At 42.3% G+C, this 14,801-nt stretch overlaps 1 protein-coding gene across 3 annotated transcripts in view; it reads right to left on the bottom strand.

Moving 5' to 3' along the window:
* ZC2HC1A (zinc finger C2HC-type containing 1A) overlaps positions 1–14,801 on the bottom strand; it is a 51,770-nt gene that overhangs the window by 21,767 nt on the left and 15,202 nt on the right. For 2 of the 3 annotated variants that reach the window (XM_067553582.1, XM_067553580.1), the window contains exons 1-2: positions 1,857–2,050; positions 745–861 (exon numbers count right to left, since the gene is read on the bottom strand). In XM_067553582.1, the coding sequence (XP_067409683.1) occupies positions 745–861; positions 1,857–1,982 (243 nt within the window). In that variant the 5' untranslated portion in view covers positions 1,983–2,050. Of the gene's footprint in view, positions 1–744; positions 862–1,856; positions 2,051–14,801 lie in introns of those variants that run through there. The other variant, XM_067553581.1, reaches the window with a different exon arrangement.

A 14,801-nucleotide genomic window follows, 5' to 3' on the forward strand; every position in this document is an offset into this window, starting at 1 on the left:
GCTGCTCAGACAGGGAAGATGGCAAAAGTAGAGAGACTTAAGGCAGAATGGATGCTGCCTAACCTCAAACACTGAGAGATCTCCTAGAAAGGAGAGATCAGAGCAGGGGTACACCTCAGGACTTCTTATTTTGCAAAGATCTGTATATTTCTAGTGCTTTTTAAGAGAAAAGAGATTGTGGTTAAGAAATTCCTTGGCTAAGCCTGTGTTACTTGCTTTCCTGTTATGTTGTCCCTGAAAAGTTTATTCCCACAGCTATGTGGAACTCTGAGGCACTGGTTCCAGTGTCTTGGGCAGAGTGCCCACATTTTAATGAAGCATTCAGACAAGGGGTCTGAGCTTCAGAGTGTGTCTCACCGACCCAGACCTAGAACAGACACCAGAATCTGCCCAGACCCCATTAACTTAGTCATATGGGACCCAGTGGTTGAGTCCACTCATTTCATCCAGCAGGGAAATGGGACAGCTGTGGCACTTTGAATAGTATACTAATCTTGAAAACATTTGCACTGGTGAGAATCATGTCATTCTGATTAGAACCTTTTTCTTCCTACATTTCAATTCCAATATGATTTTAGTAGGCAATGTCTTATTAAATGTTACATGTTACTACTTTATTCCACTGAAAACCTGGGTCTGTTTCTACCTAATCTTGAATTTTTGTGAGTTAGCACTAACGACATAATACATGCCCATGTATGGTATTTTGTCAAAAATGATAATATTCAGAAGTTATCTACCTACCCGTGGCTTTAAAGGTTTTACTGTGGAAATATCAGTTCCTTCTGCTCTCTGTCTGCTGGAATCAAATGCCTTCCTTTTCTTGGTAGCAGCTTTTTGGCAAATGGGTGCATGCTTTTTCTATGAGAAGAGGAGGAAAGAAATGTGCTGTATGCAATATTTATATATGGCTACACAACAGCATTAAGTATTTCCTAATCAGCTATTTCAATCACCAAATGAAAAATAAGCAGAAAAAGAAGGCTACTGAAGACAATTGGAATGTTCTCACTTAAACATTTTTATGCCCGCCACTTCTTGTTAAATTCCCAGCCTTCTCTTTAAAACACACAATCATACCAAGTGTTGAGGAAAAAAGGCACAAGGCCCATGCACATAATTACTGCCACTTCACACACAAGTTGGATGATTGTCTCTGCAAATGAATAGACATCTACCTACCCTTTGACAAGAAAATACCTGATGTGCACAATCAAATATAAAGAGTACAGCAAGTTTGCATGTGGACCTCAGACATTTTCAAAATTTTATGCATAGTATTCAGGTTCACAGGAGCACTATGAGTAAAGAAAAAAGCGTTTTGAGGAGGAAAATTAAGTCAGGTATCACTGAAATCTTCATGTTTTCTAAAAATTACACATGAATATGTATTCAAATATTACATTAAGCAGCTACTTCTTGACATTTCTAAATGAGAGGGATTGCCTGATATTAAGTTCTCCATAATAAAATTAAGAATAAAGTAGTTAAGAGGATATGCTGACACTGGAAGGTGAGGCAGATTGGGGACAGTTGACAAAGTTCCCCCTTCATTAGCTGGGTACAGGATGATATCTGTGCTTACATTTTCAGAAGTGAGTAGTGATTATGAGTACATTTTAAGAGGCTTGATTTTCACAAAGTGCTGGGCACTGCAACTCTGAAAATCAGGTCCTTTTAAGCTGTTTCTAGTTGGGCACCTAAAAAAAAAAAAAAGGAACTCAACATCATTAGTAATTTTTGAAAATTTAGACCCATATGCTTTGTTGCACTAACCATCTGAGGTATCAATACAGTGCTCTCAGACTGATATACCCACTACAAAAGCAAATAGAGAAGATGCTCATTCTACTCACCAGTGCTGCTGAAAAGAATGTCCTTCCACAAATCTTGCATGGTAAGAGATCTCCAGCTGGCATTATAATATCATTTTCTAACAAAAAGAAAATAAAACATGGATATTTATTATAAGTAAACTGCATTTTTCAATCTTTGACCAACACTTAAGCTATGTAAAATATCTCATCTTCCACTAAGTATTTCCTGACCTTGCTGACCTTATATATTTAGCAATATTTTCATTATACAAAAACATCTCCATCTGAGAACACTAACTACAAGACAAACATTTTTTAATTTATTTCTCTTTTTGAAAATTTAAAAGCTGATAAAGACAGCAAACTACAAACATAAAAGTCAGAACACTAATTTGCTTCATTGCTTTTTATAAAGAGGGCGTTTGGAGTCTGCATTTAGAGTATCACTTTATCCATTGTATCAATAGGGGAAAATATGAAAGCCAATGGCAAATGTGCCAAAGACTTCAATGGAAGCACAAGCAGAACGCAACAATTATGTTTTAAGTAATTTAGAAAGTTCTAAGTAAGAGAATAAAATAGTGTAAAGTCAATGCCACTGGTAAGAACATCAGATACAGGGAGACCACTGGAAAAAAGGCAAAATTTAGTCACACTATTCTACCAGTTTGGGGCACATGATGCTTTAGCGACAGTTAATTATTATATCAAGACTATTTGGTAGGTAAAACATATCCATCTGATTTCATATCAGGAGATCTCCAATGACCTGAAACTCAAAGTCATACAGAAAATAGAAACTAGGTCAAATTACCAAGAATGAATATTAAAAAAAAAAACCCACAAGCATATAGGGACAAAATTAAAGGCTAAGGTAAAATAAATAAATAAATAAACAAACTAGTTAGAGACAAAGGGTAACAAGAAAACATTTTACGAATACATTAGAAGCAAAAGAAAGACCAAGGACAGGATGGGCCCATTACTCAAGGAGGAGGGAAAGACAGTAACAGAAAACGCAACAAAGGCCAAAGTGTTAAATGACTTTGTTTGTTTTCTTTAAAAAAAAAAAAAAAAATTAATAGTGATTGGATGACCAACATAGGGAACATCAATGTTAAGGGGTAGGATTGAGGCTAAAATATTAAAAGAACAAGTTAAGAATTACTTACAGAAGTTATATGTATAAAGCAAGACCTGGAGAAATAGACCCTAGTATACTTAAAGAACTGGCTGAAGAGAACTCTGAGCCATTAGCGATTATATTTGAGACTGTGTGGAGGATAGTAGAGATACCCAATGACTGAAAAAGGTACATATAGTACCTGTCTATAAAAAGGGGAATTATAGATCAGTCAACTTAACTTCAGTACCCTCAAATATAATGGAGCAAATCAAACAATTGAAGTCTATGGAAAATACCAAGCTGGGAGGGATTGCATGTGCTTTGGAGGGCAGGATTAGAATTCAAAATGATCTGGACAAACTGGAGAAATGGTCTGAAATAAACAGGATGAAATTCAATATGGGCAAATGCAAAGTACTATATTTTGGAAGGAATAATCAATTCCACAAATACAAAATGGGAAATGACTGCCTAAGGAGTACCGCAGAAAAAGATCTGGGGGTTATAGTGGATCACAAACTAAATATGAGTCAACACCATAACACTGTTGCGCCTCCCCCCCCCCAAAAAAAAAAAAAAGAAAATGCAAATGTCATTCTGGGTTGTATTAGCAGGAGTGTTGTAAGCAAGCCAGGAAAAGTAATTCTTTCACTCTATTCAGTGCTGATAAGGCCTCAATGGAGTAGTGTTCCAGTTCTGGGCACCACACTTTGGGAAAAATGTGGACAAATTGGGGAAAGTCCATAGGAGAGCAACAAAAATGATTAAAGGTTTAGACCAGCAGTTCTCAATCAGGGGTCTGTAGCCCGCTGGGAGGCCGCAAGCCATTTAAGGGGGAGTGCCAAACAGGGCCACTTGGAGCCCCAAGCACTGTCACCCTGTGGGGTGGAAGCTAAAACTTGATGCCCCACAGGGCTAGAGCCCGGAGCCTCAGCAGAAGCCATCCCATAGGGCTGGAGCCGGGAGCCCGGAGCCTCACTATTCCAAACCCCTGAACCCTCCTGAAGCCTCAAGACACCCACCCTGCCCTCCCCCCACATGGCTCCTGAGCACACCCCTCTCCGCTGAAGCCCAGAGCGCTCCCCACCAGGCCGTGTAGTTTTTATACCATGTTGGGGAGGGCCCTCCGAATGAAAAAAGTTGAGAACCTGCAGTCTAGACAACATGATCTATGAGGAAAGATTGAAAAAAACTGGGTTTGTTTAGTTTGAAGAAGAGAAAACTAAAGGGGGGACTGGAGAAGGGGAAACATGGTAAGTCTTCCAATATGTATGAAGAGGAAGGTGATAAATTTTCCTCCTTAACCACTGAGGGTAGTAAAAGAAGTAATCGGCTTAAATTGCAGCAAGGGAGATTTAGGTTGGACATCAGGAAAACCTTCCTAATTTTAAGTGTTATTAAACACTGGAACAAATTACTAGGGAGGTTGTGGAACCTGCATCATTGGAGGTTTTTAAGAACAGGTTAGCCAAACACCTGTCACGGATGGTCTAGGATAATATCTAGTCCTGCTTCAGTGCCAGGGACTGTACTAGATGACCTATTGAGATCCCTTTCAGTCCTACATATCTATGATTCTAATATCTCACATTTTCAGCTCACTAATTTTTGCTACCTTTTGGAAAGGAACAACGTTTTTGGGCGCCATGCATGAGCAGGTCCTTTATCACAACATAATACGGCCCACGTTTCCTATTGTAAAACTAATTTTGAAAGTAACCTTGAGATATATTTAATGACATAAGTCTTAATCAAACTTCCTTTTCCATTATTTAAAAAATATACAATTGCATTTCAGCTGAATAACAGCAAATATAAGCACAAAAATCCCATGCAGTAGCATAGTACTCCCACCAAGTAACACAAACAGCAACAACAGTAACTAGGATGCTTGATTTTGATCAAAAATACTGTTGCAAACCAGATGAAAATTGTCTTCACATCAGTCACAAACAATTTTAGTCAATTTTCTAGGGGCCTGATCCTGCAAACACTTAAGCATGTGCACAACTTATTCATATGCCGTCTAGATGGTTGGATCAGCCTTCATCATTTTTCACATTGAGCTAGACAGCTAAGTTCTTTTTATATAGGTTTCTCTCCATTCCCCAGAATCTGACACTCAATAATATGGAAAATACAAGTCTCATTTTCCTTTGATTTTTTTTAAATTTAGTGAATTAGTCTAATTGACAGCACAAAATATTGAAGTTGTATGTTTAGCCACAGTTCAGACTTCCCCATATTGCCTGCCAATATACTTCAACCTTGACCCAAGGGAATCGTGAGAAAGTAGTTGACTCCACATTCCAGTGTACTCCTCAGCCCTTTTTGCTGAAGCTGCCATCAAGCGTGCCAAATGTGAGGGTGGCTGTTCACTGGAAAAAAGGATTGAGGGAAGCATTTTTTCTTTCATAAGTCAGCAGGAACAAAAACGAACCAGTGACTCTGAAATCATATTTTGTCTTCCCTTACCAATTCCCTGAGCCATCCAGTTCCTCTCCACATTTACCAATAGCAGAATAAATACTTTTCAGTAACCAACTATTCACCATAAATTGATGCTCAAGTTCACCATTATAAACAACAGACTAGGTTGGACATGCTCAGTTAATCTAGAAGCATGTGTTACAAGCGCATGGCAAAATAACATAGCTCTACATAATGAACACCAATTAGCACTCGTAGCTGCAGAATCAGTAATACTGAATTTCTTTCTAACATGCCTAACATTCCACTGTGTCTACACACCCAACTAACAATATTTGCCAAGAACAATTTCTTCTGCTAAAAATCACACAAAAACAAAAGCAATTTTTTAAACCAATAAGGAAATTTCCAGAAGTTCTGAAGTAGACAGATTAGCCACTTTACAACTGTGCTTTCTCCCACTCATCTCAACTTCTTGTGCCTCCCTCTCCTCTTTAAACAAACTACTATTCAAAGACACTACTATTCAAACAAGCTACTATTCCTACTCTCTACTCAGTAAAGGTAAAAGCCATACCATCAATTTGTAATCTAATCACTTAAAAATAAACACACACCAGTCTGCAGGCCACTTCCGATTTTTGTAGTTGTACAATCACGTTCCTATTTTAAAAAATGTTTTCATCTCTCCTGTTGCTATGTGAAAAGGCCACACAAACAAGAGGGAAAACTGGCTGGCAATAAGTGCTATCAAATCCACAACAGTAAACAAAAAAAAACCTTTCATCAGTAGTGATGTAAGGTATTAAACTAGCAGTAAGTAAAACAATTTGACATAAAAGTACTATAGGCAGGGTTGGTAGCACCACCTAGTATCATGGATGCCCAACATTTTCCAGACTAAGACCTTGTTTCAGCTGCATACAACTTTGACTAGTTTTCCATGACAGATGTTTGCCTCAGACTGATTTTTTTAAATTTCAGCCAAAATAGTTCTGCTGCTTCTGAGAACAAGGCTAAGGAAAAACACATTGCTTTACCAGTGAAAAAAATCCTGGTAACCTTTACTTTCAAAAGTTCTAGCACCCTATGCTTTGAAGCAGAGACTTGCAATTAGGCCGAGTGCAGCCTGTATATCATGAATGTCTTTTGTCAATGCTGTGAAAATCCATGCAAATTTTGCAATAAGCATTTGAAAAAAATTCATTTGCATATATTCAGTAGACTTGAATTTTAGTATCTAAAAGTCTCTGAAAATTGGGTCCTCCATTGAGCATGCTCCATTTCCTCTCAGTTCCTATGTGCTGACTGAACTGCACATGTGCCACCTCTACAGAATGATGGAGTATACTCCAACTGAATTTATCCCAGTAGACCAGGCAATTTCTTCTCCAGCTGGTTCTTGACCCCTCTGCATTCAAATCAGACAGCTTCTTCCTCCATGCTTCCTGGCTGCCCATCCCTTTGGCTATATCTACATAGCAATGTAAACCTAGGGTTAGTGGGACTCAAGTCAGCAGACCCATGTCAGGGAAACCTGGACTTGAGCATCTGCATTGCATTTTAACCCTAGGTTAAGAATTTTCTGACCGGTGCTCAAGCCTACAGTTCTAGCATTCATGCTGCAGTGCACATACCCAATTCAAAGTAACCATATTACAGAGTGCCTAGCATGCCCCACACCTCATGTCAACACTCTAGTCTTAGGAATGTGATGCACTATTGGAAAACACTATTGCCCACCCTGTTTCCTAACTGTGGCGGTGCTATTGATGGGACTCAGGTGCCCACAAGGAGTCCATGAGTACATAAACTACATAATTAGCTCCTCTGGTGGCTGTCTCAGTAGAATGACCGCAGTTTTGAGAAGGCTTTATACTGAATGACCATCTAATCTGAGAACTGGACTCTGGTTCTAGACTGAGTCACACTGGCAGGAAAATGCCCATGTGCACCTGTTCTGAGGATAATTAGGACATCAGTCTCCAGGGCTGTCAAACTATTAAAAATTAAGAATTGTAAAGTTTCATTTTAAAATGGAATGTTTAATGAAGGTATTTTTATTTATTTATTTTTGTGTTTTTAAGTTTGACATAAAATAAAAGACACACACCCCAGACTGGCTGCAGAACAGTGAAGTGCATTCCCAGGGCTCAGGATAGTGTCCTCCAGCACACCCCAGGGATCCCTTATCCCTGCCCCGCCCTTGCACCCCAGGAGGCTGCAGGGAAGTTTTGAGGCTAGCTCCCACTCACTGCCCTGACAATGCATGCAGCCCAAGCACCCCTGCACATCCAGCCCCAGGGAGGGCAGGGGAAGCACTGGAGCAAGGACCAGAGAAAGGAATAGGGACCAAGTGCTACCCTGCAGGGAGGGGGAATGGCAGAGTTCCTGGCTCAGCCCTGCCCAGGGAGGGATGACCCCCAACATCCCAGTGCTCAGGAGCCACTTGGCAACTTTGCTTCATGTGCAGGGCAAGCTCCACACAGCAACTAGGAGAAGCAAGAGATGCTGCTATGGAAAGAGCAGGAAGGGTGAAATGGCTCAGCCAGGCAGTAATAGCACTTCCAGCCAGTTGTCCTGGCTGCCTGCAGCTCTGCTGCTAGGAACTGTGGGACACAGCCAGAGGACTCCTGAGTCCCAAGTCAAGTCAGGGCTGAGTGTACAAAGGAAACCAATAGGGCTCAAACGCTAGGTCCAGCTTAACATGGGCTCAGACCTTCCAGCCCTGCAGGGTCCTGAGATGCTGGATCTGAGCCCAAGGTTAATACAATTGCAGTGTGGACACAAGAGGGATTTGGCTTGAGCCAGGGTTCACACCCAGGCTTCAATTGCTGTGTAGACCTACTCTTTGACTGAGGGAACTAGGCTTATTTAGTCTAAAGAAGAGTGAGTGGGGATTTGACAGCAGCCTTCAACTACCTGAAGAAAGGTTCCAGGAGGACAGAGCGAGGCTATTCTCAGTGGTGGCAGATGACAAAACAAGGAACAATGGTCTCAAATTGCAATGGGGGAGGTCTAGACTGGAGATTAGGAAAAACATTTTCACTGGGAGGGTGGTGAAGCACTGGAATGAGTTACCTAGGGAGGTGGTGGAATCTCCTTCCTTAAGAGGTTTTTAAGGCCCGGCTTAACAAAGCCCTGGCTGGGGTGATTTAGTTGGGGTTGGTCCTGCCTTGAGCAGGGGGTTGGACTAGAATAGATGACTTCCTGAGGTCCCTTCCAAGCCTAATATTCTATGATTCTATGAATTTAGCTGCTCGGTTGCTTAGAAACCCAATGAACTCACAAGGCCCAATAAACTCTCATTAAGTGACTGTGTTCCCCGATGGGTCAGAAGAGCCAACATTTCATCATTTAAACACTGTAGGAGCAGCAGCAGCAGCACAGTGGCTGCTCAATGCATTCCACATCCACAGCTGTGCCAGGCCTACTTCCTGTCCAGTCTTTGCTCCACTCCAGCCCTAGTCCCTGCCTACAGCTGAACTCCTGATTCCTAACTCCTGGATCCAATCACTGGCTTGTGTGTTGACCACGCCTCCAGTTCTGCCCTCTGATTCTGCTCTGACCACTACATCTCACGCTCTACATCTTGGTGTGTGACAGTGAGACTGGAATGGATGGGAGAGAAAAACTGACAGAGAGCCTGTGGAGGTAGGAGGGAAGATGGGGCTGGGAGCTAGGTGGAGGGGAGAGACAGATCAGACAAGGAGTCAAAAGATGGCAACTTGGACTCATTGGGTAAGGATACTAGGGACAAGCAGACAAGGTGAGAGGGCATTGGGACTGGCTGGGCAGAGACTGGGAATGGCAGGGACCGTACTTGGACAGGAAGTCTAGAGCAGTGACCCTCAAATGTTTGACCCCCCACACCCTCTTACCGCTGACTGTGCCCTCCGCTCCCCCCCAGCTGCAGCTGGGCATGGAGCCATGGTCAGGCCAGGGCTGGGGCTGGGCCAAGGTCAGGGACCTGTGGTTGAGGCTGGGGACTGAGGCTCTGCCTGGACAGGTACCGAGGCCGCGGGCTGAGGTGGGGGCCAAGGGCAGGTGCCACAACCTGAGGTGGAGGGAGGAGGGCCCAAGGCTGGGCACTATGGCCAGTGAGAGAGGAGGGCAAGCCTAGACTCAGCTGCTCCCCCATACCTCAACTTTCCTCCATGCCCCCCCCTTGGGGGTGCACCCCACAGATTGAAGACCTCTGGCCTAGAGCTAAGACTAGCTGGGTAAGAAGATCAGCACTCAGATTAGAAGCCTGAGAGGGGATTCTAGGATAGGGACCAGGAGGGGGGCAAGAACAAGTTGGAAGAGACAGAGCAGAAGGGCTCAACCCTGCGGATGGAACAGGCAGAAGAGTGTGTCCACTAGAGTATATTACCCTCCAAAGTCTGGAATGGAACCCAAAATCTCACCATACCTCTGATATCAGCAAACACGCATACTGCTCACTGACAGTGTCCCACTGTTCTCTAGTTGCTACTTCACAGAGGATGACAACCTACTATTGTTATCTGTTATTCCATTAGCTTAAGTGGCAGATGCCTATGCAATGCATCTAAAGATTCCAACCCTACTGATGAACCATGTGTCTATGTGAAGCCACCTGATAGAATTTGTTTTTTTTCAGTTTGCCTTTTTACAAACATAGGACAATACACAAAAAAATAACTTAGAATAACATAATTAAGATTGTGAAGTCAATTGTAAAGCATTCAGAAGTTAGGAAATGCTAGAATGAAGAATGCCTGTGCAATCTTAATTTGCACCCCCTTGTTGTGCATTATGATGCAGTCTTTGAATATACATACTTGTTTTTCCACATGACCCTTGCCTCATTCAGTGCACAGGATGGCCCTGCACTGGGGATGAGTCATGGTTCTGTAGTGAAGGAAGCTGTTGTCTATAGGACCTCTGTTTCATCTCTTCCAAACAAATCAAAAGGTGTGTAATGAATGAGGCAGGAGATCGCAGGAAGAGAAAGGAGGTGAAGAAAGTTAAATGCTACCCCACGGAATTAAACTCTATCCCTGCCAATGCCACAGAGCTCCTGTGTGGTGCTAGGCAAGTCCTAAAACCAAACTTATCACAGGTGCTCACTAATTGTATGTTCCTCATTTTCGAATGCCTGATTTGAGACATGGGGCCTAATCTGCAGAACTGTTTAGTGCTCACAGCAGCAACAGAGGTCAATGGGAGCTATGCTTTGAATGTAAGTGCTACAGAGCGCTAAGAGCTCTGAAAAAAAATCAGATCCTAGGCATCTCAAATTGTGCAGCCAAAACATGTCGACATTTTCAAACTTTAAACTTCCTTGACCATAAAACCATGTTTATTACACCCAGTTGCATTTACACAGATCCTACAATGCAGCATTTTAAATATATATCTTGCTTTAATTCTCTATTTTCTTTTATGCTATATTTTTCAAGTGTTTGTACGCATTGGTTATTGTGATTTGTATAAAATATTTATTAAAAGTCTTTAGCTTCAAGTCGTAAATATATTGTAAATGGCATGTTGTAAATCTGAGGACCATTTGCACCAAGAGGCAAACAAAACCTGAAGGAGTCTTATTGAAAACAAGATACAACTCTTGTATACAATAACTGGTATCAAGATGATCTTGCCTTTTGGGGGAGAGAAAAAAAGCTCAAAATTGTTTTAGAAAGAGTCCTTACTTTAACAGAATACAAGTATGTTCTTTTCATAAACAAAGAGGAATGTGTTTATTTAGCTTGTAAGCTCCTTGGAGCAGGGACTGTCTACTAGTATGGTTTGTACTGTGCCTGGTACAGTGGGGCCCCATCCTTGGTTACTAAAATAATCATTACTAATAATAACTGTTATGAAAGTTATAAAACTAAGTCATAAAAGCAGGCTTTCTGCCCACCCCCTCCATCTTCATAGACGAAAACCTCAATTAAACTCCTACAAAATTCTTATTGAAAATAATTTCTTCTATAAGCATTCTAAGGCCTTCAAACTTTAAGAAAAACATTGATGGTTGAAAAATGTTTTACAGATGTTATTGTTTACTTCTAACTCTTTTCTCTCAGTGGTGCAAAATCTTGTAACTCCTTAGATGCTTAAAGATTGAAGAAATCTCTTGCGATATATAATTGCAAACATTTTTTTCATTTAAAATAGTTAATGCAATTACTTCCCAATATCATTGCTATGTAAACTGAAAGGTGTTTTTTGTGCCAATATGGAGCCCAATGATCTTGAATTAAATCAGATATAACAAGAAGCCATTTAAGTACGGAGTATTTATACTAATTGGGGAATCAGTTATCTGACGATACTTTAGCCACTTCTTCACCAAACTCAAAAAAAAAGAGACACACCTCTATGAAAACTTTTAAGAAGAACTTTAATGTCTATACAAGTTTTAAAACTCTTTTTCAGAAGTAATGAAGTTTAAAAATATTATTTTGAGAACTGGAAGTTTCTGTATCTGACATAAGGATGAAGCAGAATTTTATGTCCTATTAAACATTTATACAACTCAAAGAATTCTCTCAAAAAGCAGATTGAATAAAAGAAAAAAAATAAAACTATACCTTTAAAGATGGTTCTGAGAACTTCCAACCACAAAGAACAAAGGCAGTTAGAAGCATACTGCATATGCTTTAAATAACTTCAAATTAATGAGATGAAGATGTTACTAAAACCAAACTCATGAAGGCACTGAGCCCATGAAACGATGACAGCAGCTAAATTTTGAATCCCACCCACCTGAAACAGGTGTGTTTTCATCCTTCTATGAATTTATAAGAAAGAGAGGGTGCCAGAGGATTTTGCAGCCCTGTGCACAATGGCAATTGGGGGCTCCCCAGGTGCGGTCCAGCTCCTGGGGAGGAAGGGGAGGTTGGAGTATGAGCGCACCCTGCACTACCCTGCTGTGGATCCTGTCCTGACTCTCCACCTCAGCCCATGGCTCTCACCCACAGCATGCGGATGACACTACGCCCCGGCCCTGTGTTTCCCCCTGCACCCAGTGGTCAGGGGGCCCCCTGAGAGGGGCTCTTGTTCAAGCGCACCAAGTGCACGTTGGTTAATCTAGGCCTGGGTATAAGTGGTTCCACTTACCACCTTAGCACCCCGGTGTCAGAGTAAAGCGTTGCAGAGGTCTTTGTAACTAGGGCCCCTGTCAACTTCTTTCCCCTTGCAAGGACTTGTCTATGTCTTTCAGGGCCAGCCTTTCAGCCAGGTCACCTCTTAAGTTCTCTTCCAAGGGAACAGAAGCCCAACTGAATCTAAACAAAAATTTAAATAAATGATACTTCTGACGCCTTTTGGCTATGCTGAAGTTCCCTGCTCTTTGCCCTCTATTTCTGGGCCCTGCAGAATTCTTCTATGCTGCTTAAACTGAGCACTACCTCCCCGTGCTTTTCCCTGGAAACCCTTCTTCCCAACAGGTTTCCCCACTGCCTTGCCTCCCCTCCCCCCCCCCCCCCAGGCACTCTGGCACTTTCTCCCAGGCCTCCAGGTTCTCTGAGTGTCAAACTTCCTATTCCTGAACAAGCACATAGAGAAAAGCTACCCAGAGGTCAAGTACAAGTTCATCCAATTTAAGCTATTACCATAGACCTGCACATTCTGGATTCCAGCCAGGGCATGGAACTGAAAATGCATTAGGGGCAGTGACGGATGATCTCCTGCCAATGGATAGAGGGCAGACACCCATCTACATCCTCTTGGACCTCTCAGTAGCATTCAATACTCCATTAGTACAGAATGCTGCACTGCATCTCCCCAGCAAGCACATGAAACTTGTCCTCTGCTTTTTGCACTCACTTCCCCTAGATGATCAAATCAAGTGCAAGGTCTCAGTCCTTATCTTCAAAGCTGTCCATGCCTGGGGTCATGACATCTAAAAGACCACCAAAAGAAAGTGGTCAAAAACTTTGCTCCTGTGGCACAATGAAATTCTCTACAATAAGGATAAAAAGCTTGTCTGTGCAGGAGATAGTGCTTTCTCAGGGGCCACTTCAGGACTGTGGAATGAACTCCCACAGAACTAAGAAGCAACATAAATTTCACCACCTTCCACTCCTACTACATGGCACATTTCTTTGACTTTGTCTGAAAATAAAAAACAAAAACAACCACACAGCAACCTGTATATTTTTAAAAAAATGAACACTACCCAAACAAGACTCCAATGCACACATTTCTCCACTGGGAGAGAGAATGAGAGAACAAACAGCATGAGTTGTTAGTCATGCCACTTAATGCACTCAGATAATACAGTGATGAGCACAATATAAAAACCAATACAGAATAGACTAATAGAATAGAAAAAGAATTGTCAACAAAATAAACACCTCGACGAGTGGCATAGAACTTTTTTTGCCCAATTGAATTGAAAAAGTGTCAGTGTAGACATTACTGTTTGATTATGTCACAGCAAACAACATCCGGAGGCATACCACAATGCCCATTATGACCGTTCTGGCCATCAGTCTGAACTCCACTGCTCCACAGCCACCCGCCCCTCCCCCCATTAAAGTCCCGGGAAGTTTTGAAATTCCACTTCCTGCTTGGTCGGCATGGAGAGCTCACATCTCATCTTCCCAGCTGACCATGGCAGCTCCAAGCACCGAACACTCTCCTGCTTGGAGCACACCAAATTGGACCTGATCAGTAATTGGGGAGAGTTAGCAGTACAGTCCCAACTCCGCTCCAGCTGAAGGAACTGATACATTCGGCCAGATTTCTTGTGCCATGGCAGTGAAAATCAAGGGCCTGCGGCAGAGCTACCAGAAGGCCAGAGAGGCAAACTGTCACTCTGGTGCAGAGCCAAAAGAGCTGCCGCTTCTACAAAGAGCTGGCAGCAATCTTCAGCGGCGACCATACATCCACTCCCAAGACATCCGCCAATACCTCTACGGCCTTGGAGCCTACGAACATGGGAATCAAACCTGATGAAGAAGTAGTCAACGAAGAGGTGGAGTTGGAGGACGACTGGACTTGGGGACAATTCATTTGGTGAGGTTGGGAGTCAGGAGCTGTTCTCGACCCTGAAAGGTTGCTGCTATCCCCAACCCCACAGCTCTGGCATTTAGGATGCAGGAGAGAGGAGCTCTGGTAAGTGTTTGGAAACAGATGCTGCTCGTGTTCGGGAGGCACTGGGTACTGAAGTTTGCTAAAACATACAGGTAGTTGAAGGGATAGAAATGCACAAGAGTAGCTGTGTTTCCATGTGCTTTCCCATTCCCTTGCACAGCTAGGCACTACGGCTGAGAAGCACGTTAATGCATGCTGAGATTTCATGGGTATCCTCCAGTGAGATCTTCAGGAATCTTTCCTGTAGTTATTCTCCAATTCTCTACCTCAGATTCCTTGGCAGAGCAGCGCTGTTCCTTCCCCCCTTGTAGGATACTTTCCCATGGCAATCGGAAATACTTGTGTGGGGAACAAACAGC

The sequence above is a fragment of the Emydura macquarii genome, unplaced genomic scaffold (assembly GCF_026122565.2).
Source record: "Emydura macquarii macquarii isolate MOO-44397 ecotype Brisbane River unplaced genomic scaffold, CSIRO-AGI_Emac_v2 contig_1477, whole genome shotgun sequence".
Lineage (NCBI taxonomy): Eukaryota > Metazoa > Chordata > Testudines > Chelidae > Emydura > Emydura macquarii.